At 41.1% G+C, this 26,655-nt stretch overlaps 1 protein-coding gene across 6 annotated transcripts in view; it reads right to left on the reverse strand.

The window, feature by feature from the left end:
* carmil3 (capping protein regulator and myosin 1 linker 3) overlaps positions 1-26,655 on the reverse strand; it is a 96,609-nt gene that overhangs the window by 56,081 nt on the left and 13,873 nt on the right. For all 6 annotated transcript variants that reach the window (XR_004658647.1, XM_034886749.1, XM_034886748.1 and 3 more), the window contains exons 5-16: positions 24,663-24,713; positions 23,760-23,819; positions 23,543-23,664; positions 21,290-21,384; positions 20,807-20,877; positions 20,532-20,605; positions 10,831-10,906; positions 9,268-9,356; positions 7,547-7,641; positions 5,613-5,699; positions 3,167-3,276; positions 1,165-1,242 (exon numbers count right to left, since the gene is read on the reverse strand). Coding sequence is in view for 5 of the 6 variants with exons in the window: in XM_034886749.1 (XP_034742640.1) it covers positions 1,165-1,242; positions 3,167-3,276; positions 5,613-5,699; positions 7,547-7,641; positions 9,268-9,356; positions 10,831-10,906; positions 20,532-20,605; positions 20,807-20,877; positions 21,290-21,384; positions 23,543-23,664; positions 23,760-23,819; positions 24,663-24,713 (1,008 nt within the window). In the remaining variant the exon portion in view is untranslated. The remainder of the gene's footprint in view (positions 1-1,164; positions 1,243-3,166; positions 3,277-5,612; positions 5,700-7,546; positions 7,642-9,267; positions 9,357-10,830; positions 10,907-20,531; positions 20,606-20,806; positions 20,878-21,289; positions 21,385-23,542; positions 23,665-23,759; positions 23,820-24,662; positions 24,714-26,655) is intronic.

Genomic DNA, 26,655 nt, shown 5'->3' on the forward strand with positions numbered 1-26,655 from the left:
AAAATTACTTCATCAGAAGGAGATTTGTTTTTACTAAACGATTCATCTTGTTTTAAAAGCTGATTATACGTTTTGTATGAAAGGATCTCAAAAATAAGTAACTACAGCTGTTAGATAAATGTGCTAGAGTAAAAAGCATAACATATCCCTTTAAAATGTATGTATGTCAAGTACCTCAAAACTGTGCTCGAGTACTTGCAAATGTTCTTCCTTTTTTTTAAGATACTTTCAGTATGTGAAAAAGATGGCGTAAAAGTTGCAGAGCAGCAAAAAAGTAGACCAGCTAAAATGTTCGATGCGTTATGTGACGAGGCATCATGGCAATATAGTGAGTGTGGAGTTTAGACACCACCCGCCATGCTGATGTGACACTGAGCAACAGCAGAGCTCAGAGTAGATCTTCAGCTGACTTCTTATCTCCCAGCAGCACAAAACACAAAAAAATTGAAAATTTATGTCTGTTTTACCCAACCTTGCATGTCCCTACTGACCGTCATCCTGTCAGCAGCAGTACAGCACTGACAAAGCAGCAGCGACGGGACATAAACAATGACTGTGACCTCTCGTCTTCCATCTTCCAAAAGCAACACAGACCCTAAAAAAAACCTGAGTACAATTGGAACTTTACACTTTTTTCCACTGAGGCATGTAACTGCCATTTCAGCAATAACCAGCAGGGGCAGACACATTCAAGCATCGTCACTGGACGCTTTCAGAGAGAAAGCTCTGTCATCCTTTGAGCTGTTAGCGTATCTGCTAATGCGGCAAGACACCATTTTTGTCACACTGGCAGACATGCTAAATTTAGACACAGTAACAACACAGACAAAGTCGTCTCACTGAAGAGACAAAGATGTGAACAAACGCATGAAACCAATGCGCCTGTATGCTATTCACTCAATGTATCGTTTGTATAATTCATAAGAGGCTATACAACTCCATTGTAATGCATTGTAAGAGCTTTCACCATCTCTCAAAGCATTATTATGCACAGAGGAGCTCTAAGAAAGACTCAGTCTACAGAGGTAACATTGTTTTTGTGTGGTGGGCGATTCGTATTCAGGGCGCTACCCCCTTCTGTTTCCTGGCCTGAATCCCATCCTAGAGATGAGATCGGACAGTGATGAGTGGATAGTGACTGTAACAGAGAGATTAAGTACAAACCGAGTCCACGGTGCAGTCTGTCCCTGACAGGTCCAAGTGGACCAGGCAGTTGGGCTGGGCCAGGAACAGGTACAGGTTCTACACAGGAAGAACAACAGTGTCTTTCAGTGAATGAAGAATCACGAATCCCAATCAGAAACAGATTGATTGCCAAGTTGGTTTTCACATACAAAGAATTTTCTTATATGTATACAGAAATATATGGTGCTTATAAAACGTATTCACTACCTTTGGATGTTATCATGTTTTATTGTATTATCACACTGATTTAAAGTAGATTTTGTTTAACAAAAAAACAAAACTTTGATGTCAAAGTGAAAACGGCTCTCTCTCGAACACATTGTTGAACTATGGGGGTTTTGAAAATACTGGCTGGTGCTAGTTCAGTGTTATCTTAGTCTATATTCACGACATTCCCTTTCCAGGAATGTTCCCTTGCTGCCGGAAATTCCGCCAGATTTCAGTCTTTTTGGCCGGATATCCATTTGCTTTCGCTTTCTTTGTGTTGGAATTTTAAATTCTGGTGAATTTATGAGGACTATGGTTAACTGCTCCTCAGATCTCTGCAGGGTAAATCTGAACAGATAGCTAGACTATCTGTCCAATCTGAGTTTTCTGTTGTTGTTGGAAATGTCTTGAGTAACCCCTTGAGATGCAGCATCTCGTTTTCGAGGGGGTCCTTGCAGGACAAGTTCCTTCCTGAGGCTATTTTTGCAAAGGCACCGTGGCTCCACTCGGCGCTTAGCACCACCCAAGGCGATTGTGATTGGTTTAAAGAAAGGCCAATAAACCACAGCTCGTTATTCTCCCATCCCAGAATGCTGTGTGGACTAGCTAGACCCTCTTTCGCAGCATTGTGGAAGAAGGTTTGGCAAAGCGTGACTAGTCTCATCTTGACTATACCTGTTAAGCTTGGTGTGATGGGTTTCGATAAGCAATCCAAAATTTACTTTGTCAATAAAAGGTGTCATAGAACAAATTTCAGAATTCAATCAATCAAATTCTCAGGGCCCTCCAAGCTTCAGAGGCTCAGATTGGAGAGACAGTGCAGACAGCAACAGTTGGCCACGTGCTTCACTTGTCACAGCTTTATGGTAGAATGGCAAACTCTGTGGTCTGATGAGACCATCATCTCATCATAAACATGCTGTAGCATCCCCAGTGTGAAGCATGGTGGTGGCAGCTTCATGCTTTGACGGTATTTCTCTGCTGTAGACCCAGGAAGGCATGCGAGGGGAAAATAAATGCAAAAAATACAGAGGTATTCTGGATAAAAAACCTGATGTAGTCTGTTAAAAAAACTTGTTACTTTGATTTTCAGCAAAAACAGGCACAAAGCCAAAGCTGCACGGGTAAAAACAACAACGTTAATGTCCTGGAGTGGCTCAGTCCACATCTCAATCTAATCCAGAATTTGTGGCTAGATTTGAACATGTTGTTCACTCCCAATCCCTGTGCAACCTGGCACAGCTTGAGCAGTTTTGCAAAGAAGAATGGAGTCACTACTTTGGGCAACCAGGCATTTCCTATTTGTAATTCATTTAGATGACCTTGACAGTAAAAGGGTCTGTTTCTGTTGCCACATCAAATTCACGCTATTAAATGTTGTCAACCAGTAATCAGGTTTCCATCAGAATGTTTCTATGGACTACCGTTGTGGGGAAAAATTAGGAGTGAGTTAATCGAGAAAAACAGCTGGTGTTGCAAATTCTCCGGTCAGGTGCCATTTAACTATTGCAGGAGAGCGCCAATCACATCTCTAACAGTGAAAAACCACGGAAATATATATTAGTATTTCTATATAGTATTTCTGCTTGGTTCATGGATTCATTTGAGCATTCAGTTGTTACAATACATCACATTTTGTACCTCAGCCATTGTAAAACCTTTTGTGAACTCTTTCTTCTCTCAACTTTTTGGCATTTATACTGACAATGGAAACATACTTAGTAAAAAAAAATAAAATAAAATAAAATCACAAAAATCCCGGTGTGTCCCTCACCGTGGCATCCTCTCCAGACAGAACCCCAGGGTTTTTGCTGAGGTCCAGATGCAGCAGAGAATTGGAGTAGTCGTCACTTGAACACAACGCCTGGGACAGAGTAACCACACCTAATGGGGGGGGGAAGGAAGAGGGGAAGAAATGGAGAAGGTAATTAAAAAAAAAAAAAAAAAGGTTTGTTGTATGCCTTATTCTGTCATTTACTTATCTTATTATAATCCTTTTCCTCCAACGGGCCAATTCATTGCTCTGGACGTGATTTATTAGCAAGTAATGACTGCAAAACTACATAATGGAAGCGGATGAGCAAGCTATTTGGCAAAAAAAAACTGAGCAGAGACTAGTGGACTCCAAATGCAGGGTAGTATCAAAAGAGCTTTTGTAGGAAGCCGGCCACGCTTTACACAGCATCCCAGTATCCAAGTGTACCCTGAAAGCCAAAACAAAATCATTCTCTCAAATCAGATCACTACACTATTACACCCACAGGCCCGATGGAACCCCTCATTAAAATCCTCACCCTGCAAGACTGATGCAAAGCACAGCACGCCATGGCAAGTTGAGGATTAAATAAAGAAACAATAACAACACGGGAGAAACATCTAGCAGCAGCAACAAATAAAGTCTACAACCATCGTTAATCTGTGTGCCATTCACTTGACTCAGTATCATCGATTATAGCTAGTAGTTGTAGGAGGTGACTTTCTCCTGTTCCCTAGCATGGGGGAGTGTGTGTGGAAGAAGCCAGCTACTGCTTGTGCTGCCCTGAAGCCGGCAAGGCGCTAAGCTCTTCATCCCTAATTTGTAGCGATTAGGAGTGAAATGAGGGGAAGAGGGGACAGTGTCTAATCCCCCCATCATCTATCTATCAGAATTTTAGAAGCCATTTGGACTGTGTGACAATGTCAAGTGTGTGGGAGCGGGGATATGGAAGTGTGATTTATCTGTCTATTTGCATGTCTGATGATCACATATTAGAGACAGCATATGCATGTGTACGTGTGTGTGTGTGTGTGTGTGTGTGTGTGTGTCCTATAGTAAGTGTGTGGGCGCGTTTCAGCATATGTGTAGGTGTTTTAGAGACAGAGGGAAGGAGGGGGGGTGGGAGAGATCCATAAATATTCAACAAAAAAATGCTCATCCCTGCAATGTCATACCAACACCCACCACTCAAGGTCAGCACCATCGCTGCATTCCTCTGGAATTACTGTGTCAACCCACTGTCTTTTAAAATCCTACCTAGAGTTGTTTTCCCATTCATAACATACACTAATTGGGTATGGAGATTGCTGTCTGTGGCATATACACACCACTCAGCTTTCAGCCTTATAATTATGTCCAACACCTCCGTAGCCATCCTTCCCTACAAAGGCAGAGAGCAGTCAGTACAAAGGCAGAGGAGTGGCAGAAAAAAAGGGTTTAGTTTGCAAGCTTGCCAGCAAACCATGTTACAGACAGAAATGCTGTAATGCTTCCATGTTATTATGCCACTTAGGGCTGATTGTTTTAGCCCTCAAAAGTTGGTTAACAAAGAGAATTACCAGATGTCAGTTCACCAGAACGGATACGTTTTAGATTTAGCAAAGGCTAAATCTAAAACCTAAATCTAAACCTAAATCTTTACCTTTTCTACTTATAAGAACTATTTTCATGAGAATGTTTTCCACTGAAGAAATACTCTCAATGAAAACTGTCCACAAAGAAGTATGCAGAAAGGTTTTCCTCCATTGCACTGGAGGCAGAAATCTCACAAAAAAATCTCCCTCCACCCAGCTACTGAATGTTGGCAACCCCGTATTTTCACAAAAATGATATTATTGGCACAATCAATTTTATACGTCAAAACAGACACCAAAACCTCAGATCTTTACTCATTTTTGACCAAATATGTAGTAACTGTGTTTGCATTTCTGTAGCAGCTTACTACTTCTGCAACTCTGTAAAAAACATAAAATCATAATATAAGATAAACCAAATAAACAATGCGATTAAAAGATCAAGAATGCTGTGAAATATGCTATAATGACCCAAAATGCTATAACGAATAAGCTATTAGCAAATGTATAAGGAACATTTGAATCTGCTGTAATACTAGTGAATGGTTGTATTGGCTGGGAAAAAAGTGATAGAAATGGGACACTGCACTAATGCCTATGTTGGATTTTAGGGGGGAAAAAACAGATCAACTGCTTATGTTTCTGACCTGATTATCATTTGGTGGATGGGTAATACTGTACATGCATGTTTTTTTTGTATCTATGTGAGTAAATACCAGCCCAATTTGAACTGCATTTGGGGCAGGAAGGCAACATTGTTGTTCAATAGAAGAAACTGTCTTTAAACCCAGACTCACAGAAAGCTTCTGTTCCTCAAGCAGGACACATCATTTTTGTGCCAGCTACAACATTTAATTGTAAAACAATGTGTCTAAGAGGAGCACTCCTACCCTTGGAGGAGAGAGAGGTCTTGGAGAGATTGAGGAGACGCAGTCCCTTGTTGAGGCGACACACTTGTTGAATGAGGTTGGAGACTCCTTGTTTGAGCAGAAGAAGGGAGGAGACAAAGAGAGAAAGGGAAGTTTAATAACAAAAACACACATAATCCCCCATCTAGAGCAAAAAACAATGAAATGTTGAATAATCCACAATGAATAAATTGTCAACTATTTAGATTTTTTGTAAGGAAATGCTGGATTAAATATGACTATTTGCTATTTTTATTATAGTGAACTGAAAACGGTTGGATTTGGACTGTCTATTGAACAAAACAATTTGATGACTCCATGTAGTGCTGTGGGAAATTGTGATAGACAGTTGTGACTGTATTGTGCTGTTTTAGAGGCACACCGATGAATTAGTTTAATAAAAAAAACAGCTGAAGTAATCCATTACAAAAATAATGGTTACTTACTAGTGCTGCACAATATGAGGAAAATGTATCGCAATAACAAATATCATATAGGATATTACATAAATAAACAGATATTACATTTACTCAGTTCTGCATTTCTGCTGCATTCAGTATTCTTCTACAAAACAAAATCTTTGTTGCATTTAAAATAAAGGAAATCATTTTCCAACACTCTTTTATTGAACAAATTGAACATTATATAGATTATAAAAGGCACCACATTCAAAAAGGAATGACTGTTGTATTTTAATGTGCAGCTTCTTTACTTAAATTTGCTTTTAACTAACACAAAAAATCTGTTTTGTGTCTATCACAATATGTTGCAGCCTTTCCCGATGAGTATATTGCGCTAGTTGATATTGCGATGACAATGAAAAATGATATATTGTGCAGACTTATTACTTACAGCCCTACACCCATCCGCTTTTAGAGTTATGAGCCCAACAAGAGCTTTGCCACATAATATCAAGCTAAAATGCAACCTCTCTCAGTGCACCCCCTCCACACACAAACACACAAACAGAGAGCTATAGTAAACCCAACAAGTATATTACTACAGCTAAAAAAAAACATCCCACTGACAATCTCACTTTCTCCCACATACCCAGAGCAGAAACAAGACCATACAAATATATGCCAAGCCAGCTTACATAACACCTACTTTTTTATGTTTTATATTTTTGTGCCAAACATTGTTTCCTGGTTCCAACAGGAATGTGTATGTACAGAGCGTCTACTGGCATTAGAGGCATAAAGAACATTTTAAACGGACACAGCACTGAATGTCATTCTTTACTATGATTATGACTATTATGATAGTGGTTAAGAATGCAGCACTTTTGTGGCTGTAGTCACAATAAAGTAAGTTTGCACACTGTCAATATGCACACACAAACGGAGGGTGTCAAGTGTGAGCACAAAATAATTTATTAAAGTGAGTGGAAATTACATGTGTTACACAGGAGGACAGAAATTATGTAATGAGTGATAGTGGCCTGCATGCAAAGCCTGACCCTGGCATACAAACACATGCACGCTTTTCAGTTGTATAGGTGTGAAAGAGGCACAGGGAGAGAAAGTTGTATAGTGGTTTTGTGTGTGGTGACTGAGGCACACAAAATTATTTAAAATGTAAGTTTCTCCATACGTGTGTATGGACCAACCCAAATCAGTTTGTGAGGTGAGTTGCAGGCATTTCACTAAAGAGGAGGACCACTCATAGACATACAGCATAAAAGAAAAACAACAAGAAACTGATCTGCAAGGAAAGACATTGATTTGAATTCTTTCAGAGCAAACAAAAGCAGCAGCATAGTAAAAGAAGCAAAAGAACAATCAGCTGTGGCCTGAGAGAGAGAGAGAGAGAGAGAGAGAGAGAGAGAGAGAGAGAGAGAGAGAGAGAGAGAGAGAGAGAGAGAGAGAGAGAGAGAGAAAGAGAGAAAGAGAGAGAGAGAGAGTCCAGGCTGGTACCTTGGTTGTCTAGCGTGTTGTGAGCCAGGTTGAGAGAGTGAATCACAGAGGCTGGGTTCTCTGACAGCGCTGATGCCATCTTCTGCGGGAAATCCCTAGAGAAATAAAAAAACTTTAAAAAAAGGAAATATAACATTTTCTGTATTGAAAAGAAATGCTAACATAGGTATCAGCTAACATATGTATTTTTTGTCTTCTGTATGACATGGGATGAGAAGAAAAATATTTGTTGAAGGGCAACCCCCTTCTAAATTATATTTGAGTTCTGCCTGACGTTTTAGCATCTTTCTGTGCACTGTTTTGGTTTTGCAGGCTCCAAATAATCTGTTTTTGTTCACTGTTAACGCTCTCATCAACCTAAATCCACCAACAGCAGCAGACAGTAACAAAAGCTCTGATAATCCCATAGTACACTACCTGCCTAGCTCTAAATGGCAGATGGACAAAGTTATCAACTAGCTCTTGAACATAGGGAGATAATTTAGCAGCTGAAGAGCCAGCTATTTCTCTCAGGGGTTGGTGGGGACCAAAACCAGAGCCAATAGGAGAGTGATTATTGGACTTCCATTATTAGGTCGACCGAAACATGAGGCTAGTGTTGCTCTGTGTCTGTTGGATGTGTAATTAGCAAATGTTTCAACATGTTAGCCACCACAACTTCATGAGATGATAACACTGAACGTCACTGTTACGTTTAGTACTAGATTGGTATGCTGCAACAAAGTCAACAAAAGAAATATTTAAGGTTGCACATAATTTACTGTAGCTGAAAAATAATTATTTAGTGAGTCTGCTTTCACTTTAAGAAGTATCTCCATGCATAAACATTTGCAGTCAAGAATAGAACTTACTTTCTCCTATGTTTGGAATAAAATGCTTATGAGTGCAAGACTCCCAATATTTCTTACTGTGCTGTTCTTTCACATCCACAGTACTGTATGTCTGTAAATCACATTAAATGACAAAACAAAAACTGTGTTTCAGTGGGTCCTTAAGTCATATTGTAACACTCATATGCCATGCTGTATGACTAACTTATAAATGTGTTTGAGCATTTTTTTCACATCACTGTGAGCGTTCGGTGCGGTGCTTGTGGAGAGCCTCTTAAAAAATTGCCCTCTCTATTGGAAGTGATTTAACACAGGGAAAGTATTAAAACTTGGTAACCTCATCAATATGCTGCAGCAAACCATCTTAGCCTGAGGCAGCCAATTCATCTCAATTAATACTAAATAAGGAAACTGCTCTGCTAAATGACACTGAAAGCCATGCATAGAAGGTGAAACCTCTTGCCAGGTGAAGCCTAAAATCTCACTAATGATTCGTTGGGGAAACAATACACCTGCCACGGGCAGACAGGCGGGACCCTTTATTGGATGAAAGAGTGAAGGTTAAGAGAGGTGGGAAAGAGAAAAAAGGAGGAAAGACAGAATTGGAAAAGGTTAAGACAGCAGATGAAGGGTGAGGAGGAGTGGAGAGCTGAGATGAGCTAAGGTGAAGAGGTGAGATGAAAGAGATGGAAGTGAGAAATGAAAATACAAGCATAGCAGAAAAAGGAGAGGGGAGAGAAAAGACTGAAGCGTGTATAAAAGGACAAAAGAGGAGAGCTAGAGGAGTGTTTCAGAGGCAAAGGTGTGAAGAGAGGAAGAAAAGGAGAGGAAATTAGATTAACAGAGAGGTGACGGGCAGGGTTGATGATGTCAGAGGAGAGGTTAACCTACGATTTCAGTCCTGCATTCTCCAAAGTGAGCTCCTCCAGACTGTTGGACTTGCTGACTGTGTGCAGGACCTGGTCCACCACCTCCGACCCCTGGAGACAAGCAACCAGCATAGGATCTTGAGACCAGAGGTTTCAAATGCATGAAGAATATAGGTGAGTGAAAAGCAAGCATTAATAAGAAGCAACAGAAATCTGCTTATGTCAAAGCATTAGGGCTGGGAAATAATTTCAATTGTGGAAAAAATATTTTGTGATACTCAATCATGTCAGTCTAAATTCATGACGTTCCACTTCCGGGATTGCCCCGGTGCCGCCATAAATTCATCCAATCCATCTTTTTGGCCGGATGTCTGTTGCCTTTTGCTTTCTTTGTCTTGGAATTTTTAATTCCGGGCGATTTATGAGGACTATGGTTAACTGCTCTTCAGATCTATGCAGGGAAATTCATCCAATCCATCCAGACAGAGAGCTAGACTAGATCTACGAAATCTAACACACGTTCCACCAAAACATGTTCCTTTCCGAGGCTATTCTTTAGCAGCACCGAGGCTCCGTCCAGTGCTTAGCACCGTCCATGACGATTGTGATTGGTTTGAAAAATACCATAAAACCAGAGCACATTTTTTTCCCATCACAGAATGCTGTGTAGACTTTCCAGACCCTCTTCCGCAGCACTGTGGAGTAAGGTCTGGCAATGTGAGACAATGACATATTCTTGTCAAAAACAAGCACATTAAAGGCAGGGTTGTTAACTTTTTCCAATAACCCCTTTTTTAATTTATTGTTTGAAATTGTCTTCACATCAGGAAGGCAACTAATAACTTACTGGCTTTAAAAAAGGAGCAAGAAAGATCAGTTATCTTTAGGTGCTGTAATCCTGTAAAAACGCCAACCAATCACTGCCTTGCAGTCAACTTGGAAAGAACCACTGAAATGCCTCCTTGGCTAGCTGCGCGTACTCTATCCACCCCCCACCCCGTATAAGCCTGAGCTCAACGCGCCTCTTTGTCACCAGAGTTACAGCAGGTCTACTGGAGAATGGAGGAGAAAACTGCCACCGTCACGGTTGCTTGCAACCGTCAGCCCTGCTGAATGGGCAGAGAAGGGAAAGACTGAAGCTAAAAAAGCTGGAACTAAAATCACAGCAGAACCAGCTGGAGGACAAACTAACTTTGAGTAAATATTAGCATAGCTTTTCAGCGATGGCAACTCGCTGTCCTTTTTCTTTATTTGGCTTTTCTTAACTTGATTTTCATTCAGTACGTAATCGCAAGAGTTTAATGATAGTCCAGTGAAGATTTGTGGTCATAATGCATAGATTCAAACCAACAGAAAATGTATTCAACTTGTTGACTTAGAAAATGCTAACTAATCTTGCAACCATGATTTCTTTATTCACATAAGGACATCCGTCTGCCAAATGAGATAAAAATGAAATATGATAAAAGAAATGTAATCTGATAAAACAGGGATTAGCAGCAGGAAGACAAGAAAAACACAGATTTGTAGTGTAGATCTAGCAAGGTTTAAAAGGGAGGAAGACACACAAAAAAGAGATAGTTACTATGCGCATGTCTTTGCAATGCAGCTTGGTGAACCAGGTGTTGTACGCAATGGATGCCACGATCACCGCCAAGTCCCTGAAATGGACACACACACACACACACACACACACACAGACACACACACACACACACACACACACACACACAAATTAAATTAAAATCTTTAAATTAGCAAACTCCATCTGCTCAAAACCATTTAATGACAGTGATCCATAAATCCAAATTATTGTGGGCCAAACTTTTTCTTTGCTCCCCGTTTGGTAAGAAGCAGTTCATCATTGTGACAGAAGTACACTATGGGCAGTGCTGCTTTCTAATAGATGACTGATACTGCAGCCCTGCATAGGACGAGAGCCGAGATGAAGAAATTAAAAAGAAAGATGTAAAGACTGATGCCTGGGTCAGTGGATTATTCAATAAAAAGGCACAGTTTGATCCCAGCTACAGACCCCAAACACTACTACATCCACTGCTACACACACACACACAGAGACACAGAATCCACAGTCCATCCTGTGTGTGTCGGTATGGAGGGAGAAAGAAAGGGGGGAAGAGAGTTTTAGAATTCTCCAAGGTCCAACTAAAGCCACACTGCTGCTACACCTGCTATACATCATCTGACAAACAAGCAGTAACAGAGGGGAAAGGGGGGGGCACAGTAAGCCCATTGAGAGGAAGAAAGGAGGATAGCGAGGCAGAGGGAAAATACAAAGAGAAAGAGAGGAAAGTGTAATCTAGCCAGAGAGGGTCCTGTTGCCAATAACTGCAGCAGTCAGGTATGTCTCGGAGTAAAATGGCTGCAGGCCGTGTTCCTTTTTCATTCTCATGCCAGCCATCAGACCAGTCCATTCAAACTGACACAGCTTGTCCCATGTGTGTGTGTGTTTGCAGATGATGTCAGAATTCATCATCAAAACTGTCTGCTGATTCATGTTTTGACAGCCGGACATGTAATTGACCTCCATGAAGTCTCACTCAGTCATGCAGCACGTGGGTGTTTTGTGTCTTGTACTTGCACATGTTGTTCAACAGGTCAATCTGTCACTTCTTCACACTGATTAATTCAGGTTTAAGTCTATAATTTAATGTTAAAATTCAAATTCAAAAAGGAGAGCAAAGGGGAAGATTAAAATTTGTCTACGGTTAGGCTTAGCTTGGAGGTGCTCTAAGAGATGTCACGCGTGTTTTAGGCTTCAGTATTTGCTGTCACGTACAGCAAACCTCTCCTCACCGCAAGCTGCCTGTCCCCAGAACACACCGTGTATGTGTATATATATATATATATATATATATATATATATATATAATAAAAAAAATAAAGCGGTCTCTGTAGACAGCCCCGGTCTACAAAACGGCAACAAAAACAAACTGTTCCCACCTGCTCCACGTAGCATACACAGTGTTCCAGCGTTACAGCCAATAACCAACAAGAAGGATTTGAGGGTATTCTCAATCCCTCCCCTTTCTGCTAAAGCCCAGAAAGTTCTCCTAAGCTCCTCCCCCCAAAAGGGAGAATGAATGTGTGTGCATGCGCAGTGATTGACATGCAGTTAGACCCCCCCCGGCCACAGACATAATTTTTAACATTAAACACTGAATTTTTCTGCACCTTTTCCTACATCATTTTATGCTGGAAACAATTGAAAATATAGAAAAAAATTAGGCCATCAGGTCTTTGCTGGGGAAGTAAATCTCTTTGAATATGCACGTGGCACTTATTCATGTGACTCATATATTAATTAATTTGAATGAATTTAAAAAAATAAACTTGACTTTATATAGCTCAGATGTATAGCTCAGGGGCGGCCAGATAGCTCAGATGGTAGAGCAGCCATCCATATTTACAGTAGAGGTTTGCCATGCTGCCCATTGCTGCATGTCATTCTCTCCTCTCTCTCCCCCCTTTAATATCTTCAGCTGTCCTGCCAAAAATAAAGTCTGAAAAGCCCTCCAAAAATATCAGGTTTCTGCTCATGTTTACTAGTTTGTGCACATTCAAAAGATAACTCCTCCAATCTTTGTTTTCCGAGATTTGCAGAGTGGTAATAATGTCCGCTGTGCAGGTTACTGCTCCACTGCTAGTATCTCATTCAGACCGTCTCACAGACACAGAGGCCCATTTGGTTCTCTGGTCTCTGACAAAGTTTAGAGAAGTGGATGTACGCTGCTGTCATTGGAGGTAGAGCACAGATGCAAAGCACCATTTCCGGAACAGAGAGTTGCTACACTTACCGGCCATAGTACTCACCTCTATTTTTAAAGAGAGAGAGAGGACACAAAGCGACAGACGAGTCTGTAACACTCAAAGCACATACCTGAAGCTGGGGAAATGAGCCTGGGATGACTCGTGAAGAAATTTTCTCAATTTGCAACATTTTGAAAATTCCAAAGACAGGGAGCGTTCTTGAACTACCTCACAGTCTCTGAAAGCACAACTTGTTGATCAGTGGCTCAACAGGTACATCTATAGATAAACTCATCTTTTAGAAATGTAACCAACTGGGTTGACACAGAAATCGAGGCTATGGCATGTGAAACCAGTCAAAAGTTTGTGTCTCACGGCCAAGGCGTAAGACTTGGCAGCCCTGCAGATGAGTTTGACTTTTAACTTCAAATCTACTTGATGAGAGATTTACAGGAACCGCTGGTCCCCAACATCATCCTTGCCAGTGGCAAATGGGTAGCAAAAAGTCTTGGCAGAGTGGCATATGAAGACGGTGCACAGAAACCCCCTTAAATGGCTTGTGTGGCAAAGGGAAGAAAAACTGTAAAACTGCATAACATAATTCTATCATTTGTTTAACATTTTAGGTGATCATAATTACTAATATAGTAAGACAAAGAATAGAATGTATCTTATTTTATCAGTAGTTATGATCAAACAAAAGGTCAAATAAAAGAAACTCTAAAACAATGTATCCATCATATCTATATAGATTATCTAATCTATTTATATACTGTATGTACTGTACATATTTACATATCTAACCTTATAACATATACAACAGAATAGAAATAGCTAAACGTGTCACAACACTCAGTGAAATGACATGTTTGTGCATTGTCCTTCTCTTGAAGAGCGGGATACTAAGGACCCACGCAACTACAAAGGTGAAGTGTGGTTTCCCGTGTGAAAAGCCCGTTATTCCCACAATGGGGAATTTCTCAGGAATCAGGATAGCTTCATATTTTACTTCCTTTACGACAACTTTTAACATTTACAAGATAAACATGAGCAGGGGCTAAATGGCTTTTCAAATCCATGAAAAGTGTATGACAGTTAAATAAAAGTTTTACAAAAAAAAGTTTAATTGCGGTAAATGCACATCTTAAATAATAATAGGTAGTTGCTGAGTACTGGTATCCGATATCAACAACAGAATCAAAGATAGAATGAATAGAATGAATAACCTTTTGGACTTTAAAACATAAGAATACATGTTGTTGTCATAACGACACACTGAATACTGCACAACTTTGAACAACTGAACAACCTTAGTTCTGACACAAATTCACGCAGACAGCAATTTGTATCAGAGGGTCATTTGATTGTGACAATCCAAAGGTGCACACTGCAACAGGAGAAAAAAATGGTCCACTGATCCAGCAGAACACAAAGTTGTAAAACATGGAATTCAACTCCAGAGAGATTCAACCGCAAATCAATTTCTATCTCAGTTCCATTGAAGAACAAGTACGGTGTGAGCTGAAGGACAGCAAGGCGACGCTTACCTAATATGAATCTGAGGGGAGAGTTCACCTGATAATCCGTGAGGACTTGCTGGCCAATCTCCTAGATCAGTTCCAACAACAGGGGGAGGGCAGCAGTTGGGGCCATGAGAAACGAGCTGATGCAGAGGCAGATGTGTGACTTGAAAGTTCAGCTGGCTAAATGTGTCCACTCCCCACCCAGGGAAATAGAGTATCTGAAATCCCAGCTGGGAAAAATTAGCAACTGGCTGCAAAAAGCCCCAAAAGATCTTGACCTGCAGTAATTCATTACTGAAGACCTGAAAGTTGAACTGGAGCAGATAAAGGGATAGAAAGAGGCGCTTAAAAATAATGTGGAGACTCAGTAGATCGAGCTTTGTAAAGAGAGACAGATGCTTGCAGAAGCTAAGACTACCAACGTCAGGTTGGAGAGCTATCTGGAGATTGAGAGGGCTGAAGTTCAGGAGCTGAAGGATAAATTGAGCAAGATGGAGGAAGCTCTCCAAGAACAGGAAGAGGAGGCAAAGCAGATTTTGTAAAGATCCCAGGCTTCCCGTACTGTTGCACTACAGTCATGTGTAATATAGTTTGATGTATAAATCAGGGGCAAGCGCTCATTTGCATCCTAAACCCCCAAAATATAAAATCGACTCAAATTATTTTATGTTACATATAATATACTAAATTACGGAAGCACAGAAGGGAGGGGACGGGATGAGGAGGAAGGAGAGACAAGCTAGTCACGTTTCGTTTGAAAATACTTTAGTATTTATATTAAGTAGTGTCACCCAACATTGCTTAGAGCACCTTAAGGTCCGGGGAATGGTTAGAAGATAGAAAGTTCTAATATGTTTATATACTGTATACAAATGCGTGTTAGATGGCGTTTTCCAAGTGAACCAAGAGCATTATATATTACAATGCACACAAAAATCCTATATTTAAATTTTAAGCTCTAAATAGGGTTGCCAGATTTGCGTTCTTGCGGAGAGTAAGATGAGAAGATATATACCACGCTCATGTATGTATGCTAAATAAAAATCTTCAGCCAGCAGCCAATTAGCTCAGTGTGGGAATTTTTCAGTTGCTGTAATACACATGCACAGCATGCCACTATGCAAATAGCTAAAATTAGAGTTGTTAGTGTGAAGTCTAACTTTTCTGTTCGCCCCGAATCTTGAAATTTGGCAAATTCTTGTAAACTTAGCTGCTGGCAGAAGCAAACCAGCACCTCTCTCTCCCAGCAGTTAAATCCACATGGCTAATTATTACGCACATCAATGATGTCATCAGACCATGACAATGATGCCTGCGTTCTTCATTCTTCCTTAACTTCACTCAGTATATTAATGTCAGAAATGTGATTTATTTTATTGACAATAGTTTAGGGAAATGTCCTTTGAGCAGTCACATTTACCTGGGCTTAGCGGTGAACCGCCTGCTTTGCATATTCAGTGTAAAGAACCATTAAATTGACATTTATAGACCTTAACAGGAGGAAGACGAAGATAAGAGTGTTTCTCCTGAGATGGCACAGGAGAAAAGGTTGTGGGGTCCTTGTGCTCAGAACATTTCATGGCAATAAGCCTATTAGATTATTTAATAGCTTGTGGGTAAAGTTAAGGAAAGGACATGAAGTGAGGACAATAAACAGGCTTCATTCTCTCGGGAACATGGATCTGCTCAGTAAATTGCATGACTATGTGCCCATTAGAGTTTTATATTTCGTGCGTGGAGTGAAAAAAAATTAATTCTCATTGTAGTGATAGCAAAAAGGTCAGCGGGGTTCATTAAATACTTTATTAACGTTGTGGGACAATGAATATTCATAGCACTAGTGAGATAATCCTAGGTATGGAAGGTTGAACATTCTGACCTTAACTGGTGGCACTACAAGGAAGAAAGGTCAGAGGTGCTAAAACCATTAGGAGTCATCCTCCGTGGATAATAAATATTTAAAAGAAATTTGACAGAAATCGGTCCTATTGTCGGGCCAAACGACCATCATCACCAGTAGGAAGGTGGTCAGATTCTAAAGTCCGCCAAGATGCTGTATGGAAATTAAGCATTGCAAACAGTCAAAGCCCATAACTCTGTACGCTCTAGAGCTGCTTTCTTGCTTCAGTACAGAAAAACTAACCAGACAGAGTTGGAGAGAAGTTGGACACAGCATCCAGACTTCATTGTGAAGGTGCAAACTTAGGGACTGTCAAGCCAAGAAGTGCCCCCAGCAAGTTGTTGGGACAGTAAGGCATAAAAATGTCTCTCACACTTAGACCATACGTATGAAAAAGAACACACACACACACACACACACACACACACACACACACACACACACACACACACACACACACACACACACACACACACACACACACACACACACACACACACACACACACACACACACACACACACACACACACACACACACACACACACACACACACACACACACACACACACACACACACACACACACACACATAGTGGGTGTCTGTGAGGAGGGGAGTAATTCAGAGAAAGAGAGCTAAAACAAGAGGGGGACAAGGGAAGGGGAGAAAATAGGAAGTGGATGACAACAGGGCTGGAGAAAAAGGTGTCCACTTTCAGTCAGGAGGAATGAGCTGAGACGATGTTTGGATGGACAGCAGTCGGCAGGAAAAGCAATGCCCTGTCACTTGTGGTAACGGTAGACAGGCTCAATCAGGGGAGATTGAAAGGATGGAAATGTAGAAGGACAATGAGAGGAGGAATGGAGTAATGCACCACAAATAGCTTCGGGCACATGACCATGGAAAGACCAATCCGTAGATAGTTTCTTTGGTTGTTTGCACCCCTTCTTGATAGTTTCCCTGCATTGTCTTTTGTGATTTCTAGTGTTCCTTTGCTTCCTGTATCCATTTAGATTTGTACAACTTCTCTAGAATAGCAGGGAGGGAGTCTGGGGATTGGATTGTGGGCTCAAGGGAACAATATGTTAAAGGAAGAGCTTAAAAAACAGCAAGGGCAGGCAGCTTCCTCTGCAAAGGCTTTGTCTTTATCCCACACACTATATAAAATATTGGAGGAAAAACAACAGCGATGCAGTGATCTCAATATGAAATACATTAATATATTCATGAGTTGCTGCTGCAATCACACTTCTATGAATGGCTTTTTGATTTACCAGCATAGCAAGAACGCACTACTATGATGAGAAATACATCTTTGAGTGTAAATACATCCTCTCCAGTCAGGACTGTTGTTTCTACACAGGAAAGTAGAAAATTATTTAAATAGGCTGCAGGGTTTTCTAAAGACAAAACATTCCTCAACAAAACGACAAGTAAGCTAGGTTGAATGCTCCATTTGCATGTCAGCTGTCAAATCTTTTTATGATCGAGCGATATGTCTGGGAAAGGAAATGGGGAGCTTAACAAGTTACCAGCGGGGAGATAGAGGAGAAGACATATGGCATTTTACAGCTGTTTCAGAGCCCTGGATTCTGCATCTGACGAGCTCATCATTCCCCTTCTCTATTTTCTTCCCAAACCTCTAACAAAACTGAATAGAGACATAGAACAGCAAGTGAGCCAGAGAGAGAATGACAGAGGAATAGATTTAACATGTAACCCAGGGAGGGTCTTGTTAAACAAACAGACAGTTCTAATGTCAGATAAGACGAGGGCTGTCAGATGAGGACATGCATCGTCGGGGAAACATTTTTGTAAAGCATCGTGGAGCAGAATGAGGACAAAATGTCTTTCCAAACTACAGTGTAGTCAAAAGTATTCGAGTGCTTTATATGTTTTTAATGTTTTGGGTCTGTACTCCAGCACAGTGGATTTGAAATGAAACAATGACTCAAGGGTTTAAGTGCTGAAGTTTAGGTTGGGTTACAACCCCAAACATTTCAGTCCTGGTTGATTGGCGACACCTGGGAACGGCAAATGGATGTTCAGTTACAGCTCCCACGGCATGTGCATCGGCCGCTGGGGACAGCAAACGTTCCTTAAGCAGCTCTGTCAGAAATGCAGTAGGGGTGCATGCATCATATGTCTGTTTACAATCCACCAAAACAAAGGAGGGAGGAGAAGGATGAAGCGCTGAATTAACAATCAAGTTGTACTGGTATTGAAGGTGTTTTCCACAACATGTCTAGTAAGTGCATGCACACACTTTTCCTGTCAAGTGTAAGGAAGGGGGGGGGGATTATTTTCACACAAGAATCGCACCTCCTATTTTCTTCAATTCTAAATCAATCCACTAACATCGTTTGGAACGTGACGGCCTGCCCTCGCTATGCAGACGGATTGGAAAAGTCTGATCTGTGCCACGAGAGCAAAGCATACACACTGCAGCAAAGCCTTTGGCCACGCTCTAAATTGAATAATTCCAAAGGGTAGAATAAGCTTGACATGACTCAGGCAATATCATACAAGCCTTGCAAGATGAAGGTGAAGAGTTTTGGGAATGCTGTACATAAGAAATGGACACGTACACCATCTCCCAGAGACCACTGTTTTCAAACCGTAGCATTGAATTACAATGATTTTATAACGCTTTCAGACAACTCTGATTGGGCAAAGGAAAGTACATAGGTCCATAGTTTGATTTTTTTCCCCTCCACTTAATATGGTGTTTTTTTTTACTGTTACTTTACATAGAAGTTGGACCTTCACTGTGTGAATGAAGAGGAAATGTGTAGAGTTTGACACTAGAAGGCTGTTTTCAATATCCTCTCTTGCTTACTTTAATAGTGTGTGCATTCTAGATTGTGGATACCCAAACCGAGCCAGACGGGCCGGGCCAGGTTAGGACAGATATTAAGAACGGGTGTTTGGGCTCGGTCGCATCATCGTGATAAGGCATTTGTTGTAAAAGGGTGCTTTGGCTCCTTTAAGAGAGCTCAGTGCATGTGGGTGGGTGTGGAAAGTTGGCACGAGACGGATAGTGGAAACAGACACGACCAAAGCAGAGTTGGTGGAATAGGTTTAAGTTTTCATTTATTTGCTCACCAGAAACAAGATTTAAACCCGAACATTATTCATTTCATAACGTTGGCCCTGAAGGTAACGAGTCTCCCCTTGTTTTCTGACCACTACGCTCGAAAAGAAAGAAATCAGGAATGAGTATGAGAGAGGAAAAAAAAAAGATTTTAACTGTTGGACTCTGACATAAATATCTTAATGCCTATCAGACTCGGGTTGGTTTAGGTTACTGCTCTGTCGGAAGCAAGCCGGGCTCGGACCGAAAAAAGCGGGCCAATCAGCACTCTAGTGTGTTCCCAGCTGGATTTTGTGACATCACAAATCAAGCTGTATGAAACAAAAGCAATCATGTTCTAATATGCAATTTATACAAGTGTGATGTTTAAACTTAAAACCTCCAGTGCACATCGAGAATGAACTTTTCAGAGAAGTTGGAGACATCTTGTGTCCAGCATTTAAAGGTTTTTCAAAATCAAACCCATCCTTAAACTTGTTGGGGAAATACACTGACTTAGAGGGAATGGATTTGACTGGCAACGTAGAGCACCAAAAACATCAATGTAGCTAAGTAGGTATTTCACTTTCTGAAGACCAGACTGAAGTTGAAGTTGAAACTTAAGATGGCTGCTACAGTTCTGGCAAAGCATCGCAAATGATTATGCAAAATGTCTGCTGATGTCTGTAGGGTACATACAGCCACACATTGACTGCAACAGATCTGATAAATATAAAATCTAAGTTTGTGTAAACTTTTACAATTACTTTCTGTCCCTTATATGCTGATGTGGATGTAAACACCCTCAAATTAATACTGAAAGTCAGCACTTTACTTTAATTTTCACCACTTCTTTTCAAATATAATGTGCTGAAGTACACAGCCAATACACACACTGACTGCAATGGATGCAGCTGCATTCTAAGTTTGGCATAAGTTAATTGTCTCTTTCCAATCAGTGCATGCTGGCATGCTCTAATCAGCCTGGCTGTGGTTTAGAAGTCAATAAACCTGTCACCTGCTGTCAAGATGGCTGAAATCCAGTAAATTGAACTCCCTGTTGTCCTGAGAGTGGTAGATGGTGTCAACATCCTGGAACAGAGGAGGGGAGCAAGAGAGGAAAGATGAGACAAAAGGTAACAAACAAGATGTTACTGCGTTAGAGTGAGAAAACTATGGGACAGTAACTTAAAAAGATCATATTCTGTTCTGAATTGTGCAAAACGACAGAAGTATCTTAAACAACACAACAAACAAAGAGGTGGTTTTGTACAGTCTGTATAGTCTCCTCACCCACTGCACTTCTTCTTTGCAGCCAATTCCGTTGTAGTCACAAAGAGCAGCGTAGGTTTCAGAAAAACCTCCTGAAAGGTGGAGAATGACACAAATCAATTCAAGCTAGAACATAACAGACCACAAACGGTAAGGATAGAATAAAGCAGGGTAGAAGCCAAAGTAGGAATGAAAAGGAGATTGTAATAGTGCAGGTCAGACATAACAGAGGAGTTCAGACAGAGAGAGAGCAAGAGCAAGGGAGAGAGAGATTAGCTGGTAATATTGAGGTGAGATGAAAGTATTGCAGCATGAAAGAGCACTTCTTGTAGATTAATAGGATTACTAGCAGAAAGGGAGTGCATCCAGCAACTTTGGTCTTCTGACCCACTTTAGGATGAGTCTCCAACATGATATGGCGCAAGTCAGTGAGTGGATGGATTGTGTACATGTGTATGCCTGTGTGCGTTTTGTTCGCTATAAACAGAAACATAGAAGACTCACCGCATGTTTTCTGGGGCTCCACTGACGATTCAGAGTTTGGTGAAAACTTGTGACTTCCTTCACTCAGGTCTCCCTCTGCTCGACAGATAGGAGGACTGAAAGACAAAGCGCGCGAGTCAAACAAGACGAGCCATACTTGGGCACAGTTGTGCTTTGAGCTAAATGCCAATAGCATGCAACCTGCACCACAAAACGTAGACTGCTGGCGTTTCCAGGAGAGAGGAGAATGGTAGAGGAGATTAGCATCCTGAAGATCAGCAAGGTCTTTTAACAAGTTGCACAGCACACCAGGTCATTAGGAAGTAATTAGTACTTTGGTCCAGTCTGAAATATCTCTATAGTTATTAGATGAATTGCCCTGAAACTTTGTACAGAAATGGTGCCCACAGAATAAATCCTAATGAATTTCATGATACTAAACCAAAGTTGTCCTCACTATCTATAATTTAAGGATGGGCACTATGATTGACTTTTGAATAAGCAGTGTTGTGATTACAAAGCCTTTGGGCCCCATTACAGGTTGGGTTAAAAATGGATGGTAAATATTAGTTGTGGGGGAAATGGTTAATTCTTGGATGCATCTCGATTCTCAAATAAACAATAGAACTCGCTCGATTGGTCCAGTGCAATCTGGTCGTACGTTTTCTACCTTTTGAGCAAAAGGAAATACCACAGCCCCTTGTCTCCATTTTCTCTGGCCATGTAGCACTAATTTAAAAAAATGTTTGCGTCATTCTACTGCATCGACAGTCCGGTTTTAATAAAATACGCTCTTTTCAGCACTAAAATATTTCTTTAAGCAAAGAGCACTTCAATGCCCAAGAGACAGTACACTGCTTTAAGGTGTGAATGATTTAATGAGTGTAACTCTCCCACTTCCTGCTAGCACCCTTTCTGCAAGACATTGTTATGGAAAAAATACATTGTCAGACACTTTGTAAGTCAAATACCCTTTTGGTAGCCTCACTTACTGAGATTTACAGCCAAACTGCAATAACAAACAAAACACAGCTGCATAACATTTTCAAAATGATGATGCTAATTTGCAGCAAACTTGTTGCTGCTTTACTCAGAATTAAGAGGGAAAGTGAACGTCTGCGATGTCAAACTGCTTATGATGTTGCTATATATATCTGGTTGTTTTCTTTGACAAAAAGCATCCAGTAAGCAGAAAACCGTAAGGACTGGGATCACAAAGTAAATACTGTTCATACATAATACTGTGCTCTACCTACTTTGGCTTTCTGATAGGATTACACCACCATACTGTTGCGTTCAACACACCCCATCCTTAATCCCATTTGTCAACAAATCACACACACACAACACCTAACCACATCCATGACCTTAATCCCCACCTTATCTCGACAATCATCATCCGCCCCTAGAGCGTGTGTGTATGTGCGTGCCTGTTATCTTGATACTATCTGCATTGTGTACTTCAATACAGCGGCACCAATCTGTTAGAAGGCTGCACAATCAAACCCACAAAAACTTCCCTCGCTCTGTCCACCCCTCTCTCTTTATTCTCTTTAAATGTTCTCACTGGAAGCAATCATCTGCCATGGTCCTAATGGAAAAAAGCCATTCTAAAAAGGTGATAGAGTGCAAAGATAGCCTTGTGCAAGTCAGGAGCACAGTCAATCTCATTGCTCTTAGAAACTGTAGATGAAACGCAAGAGAAAGGGGCATACACTTTGTCTATCTTGCCTGCTCACCAATACATGCATGCTTATGGGACATATTTAGGGCTTGAACTTAACTCTTTCCAGGCTTTTCTACCTCTGGGCTTCCCTCTTTAGAAAGAGCAGAAGACTTACTTAACCATCTTCAGGATTTCAACTGTGCAAGATTGGCTTTTTGACTGGAGGCCCGGGTCTATTGCTCCGTCAGTGACTGTGTTCTGCTTCTCACTGCTTATAATACATAAGCTGCTGTGAAAAGAAAAAGGATCCAACACAATGCCTTTAGGTAATGGCCTGTTTAGTGTCAGCTGGTTGATTTAATCCCACTGATTGCTGGGTGTTAAAGTCTACCATGAGACAGAAATGGGTTGGATGCAAACTACAGCAATACAAGAATGCATTTGGCTGCTAACGAGGAAAGCTGCCCGAAGAGGAGCTGCCTACTTGCCAACGCACTGTCGAGTGCTGTTAGCGTCGGCCAACTTGTCTTTGCTCCTCAGCACATACAACACAAAAAAAAAAAAGACTTGTTCCTTTGCTCGAGGCTGAGGTGCTCGGAGATGCTTACGCATAAATGGAGTTGTTGAAGACCCGGGAGAGGGCGTAGTTGATGTGGCTGACCATGTGATCCAGCTGGTCCTGGGTCTGTATTCTCAGCGAGTAAGTGGTCTTGTCTGTATCGATGACAACCTGTATATGGAGATGGAAAGTTGGTGGGTTGTAATACTTTTTTCCGCTATGAAGGTCCAAACAGCAGGAAAACTACTTGAAGGATAGTGCCTCACCTGGTGTTCTGGGTAAGTGTTCATTGCTCGGATTTCCAGGAAGTTGAAGGTGACCTCCATCTGAAAACAGAAAAAACGTTGTGGTCCACACTGACACATTTTCCAAATGATAATCTTTATAGGATAATTACATCTTAGGTGTTATGTTCTTGGTTTGGGCCATTTCTTTTAATCTCAATAATGGTACTCAGAATAAAGATCTGTGAGCACAGCAACATCATTTAAAAGAAGCAAGATGGTCATGACTGATTAACATGACTGAAGGGATGGCAAAAAATTCTAAAATAAGACCAAAGTTAAAATACACTTGAATTGAGTAGTTTTACTTTTTTTTTTTTTTTTGCTTTCTTGCGGACGATAGATAAGAAGATAGATACTACGTTCACGGCTGTACAGTAAATATGGCTCTACAGCTAGTAGGTTGGTACCTTAGCAGACTAGGAGTCCAAAGGCCCACTCTGTCCAAAGGCCACAACATCTGGCTACCAGCATCTCACAAGCTCAATGATTGACACATCGTACCTTGTTTTGTTTAGAACATACACAACCTCAGTGTAGCAATAAGCTAAGCTAACCACCTGTTGTAGCTTCATAATAAACTATGAGAGTGGGCATCGACCTTGTCTTTTGGGCATCTCTCAGTAAGAAAAAGGATAAGTATATTTCCCAAAATGTCAAACTATTGCTTTAAACGACTGAATTTATGCCACCTACCACCTTATCTTATCTGTATTGCGATTGGTGTCATTCAAAATGATCATCAGCATAGTCATCATCATCATCTCTTCTCTCCTGCTCTGAAAAGTCTGCTACCTTTTCTGTCACATCTCTTGCGAATCACCATAAGATCAAGGTTGCCAAGTGAAAGCCATAAAATTCCACTGAGAGCGGGGGAACATTTACCTTGGTGGGCACTTTGACAGCAAAGAGATACAGTCTCCATGTTGCCAGGACCTGAGGGGAGAACACATTCATTTTTCTGTCACAGAGAAGGAAATGCAAATCGCAGCAAAAAATAGAACAGCACAAACACCCCATAAAGAGAGCAAATCATCTCTGCAGCTCGTCCCAATGACTTGTAAGTCATGCTAAGCACTCTAGGCATTAGCAAGCTAATGATGGTAGTGCGTGTGTCAGAAATATTATGCCGAGATTGAGAGACAGTCCAATTTTATCGCGCCAAGTTGTGTTGATGGAACTACGTAGCACTTATTCAACAGATGCCTCGTTGCATCAGGAAGGGCACTAATGGTAAGATAGGGTGGAGAAAGAGGACTGGAAGAGAAGCCAAAATGAAAGGTGCGCTTTTGCCAAAATTACCATTTGAAAGGGTCTGGGGTATAGTAAGAAACAGAAAATGTGAATATATTTACATCTGCCTATTTAATTAATCTTATTCATAATTCAAAAATCCATAATAAGCATAACCCATGCCATGTCCACCCTGTGCATCTATATCACTACCTAGCTCTACTCACAATTCTTGGCCACACTTTAGTATTTCTCCCTTTTAGCTGGCTTTCAAATTCCCTCCTTTGCACCCCCCCCCCCTTCCATCTTCTTCCCTAATCCCTCCATCTCCTTGTGTGCCACAGTGCCCTGTTTGGTTTGCTCCCGCCTCAGCACCTCACTCCATCCCTTCTTGCCCTCACCCTCCTCCTTCCCTCTCCCTCTTCTTTTCCCGTTTTTGGATTTTATTTTCTTTTTCTGCTCTGTCGCTTTCAATTCCTCAAGGCCCCTCTGTGCTGAATGGCTAATGGCGCCCCGCTGTGTGGCGGTGAGAGGAAGAAAGAAAATGAAACATACAAAGAGAGAGAGAGAGAGAGAGAGAGAGAAGGACAGAGACACCAGATTTCCCTCCTGATAATAGAGTTCTCAGATACTACACCTACTCCTGGCAAAGCTGGCCTCACAGATCAGCCCTGTGTCTTAACTATATAGACATCCATAACAGACTCCCACAGAGAAGAGACAAGAGGAAAGGGAGAGGAAAGAAAACCAGAGACTAAAAGAGGAGGAGACAGAATGATACCCGCAACACAAGAATAAAATCTCTGCACTAAGCTGATGGAGGGCCCTTCGCAGAAGATTGTTAATCCAATCACAGCTCTTTGACAAGTTTGAAAACTTACATAGTTACATAGATACGGGAAGGAACAGGTGGGATGTCATGGGACCTTGAGGTGCACAGAAAGAGGAAAGAGAGAGGTCATATATAGTGAGAAAATTAAAGACAGAAGAATATGTTCCCTTCCAAGAGCCTTGCAAACTGACAGAAGATCTCATAATGTAAACAGAGGCATCAATAATGCAGATCTCTGACGGATGCCCATTTGATCCTCTGATGCTGAGCAAGGCCTCTTGCTTAGGGTTTGTCCTGACTTGATATATATCATTTACAGCCCATTGAAGTATCATTAGAGACAATCAATCAAGACTGTTTTTTTTTTGCCTACTCTGCCTACTTCACAGTGCAGCAGTGAAGGAAGAAATGTAAGGGACATCTATTCAATATCTGAGGTATACCAGATATAGGGTTTGAGCCGGAGCACTTCATCGCGACTAATGTCTCCCTTCAAATTTATCAAAAAATGTCACTTTACTACAATCTACCTGCGGCCAATTGTCCTCATAATATTAAGGACAGGATCTATGCTCTTAGTAAGCTTCTAATTTTTACAGAAAGTATACAAAGCATGCATAACTGCTTGCTTTGTACTCGCTCAAATGTAATCCAAAGCATATTTTTAACACTTAAAGTCTACTTTATCCATTCTACCTGGATAACAGTTGTGTGTTGGGTTCTGAGCTGTCAAAACGCTGTAAACCTACACTCACTACTGGGCCTGAACGCATCCTGTGTAGACACAGAACAAAAACTGAAGCACCTGCTGCC

This window comes from Etheostoma cragini, chromosome 12 (assembly GCF_013103735.1).
Source record: "Etheostoma cragini isolate CJK2018 chromosome 12, CSU_Ecrag_1.0, whole genome shotgun sequence".
Taxonomy (NCBI): Eukaryota; Metazoa; Chordata; class Actinopteri; order Perciformes; family Percidae; genus Etheostoma; species Etheostoma cragini.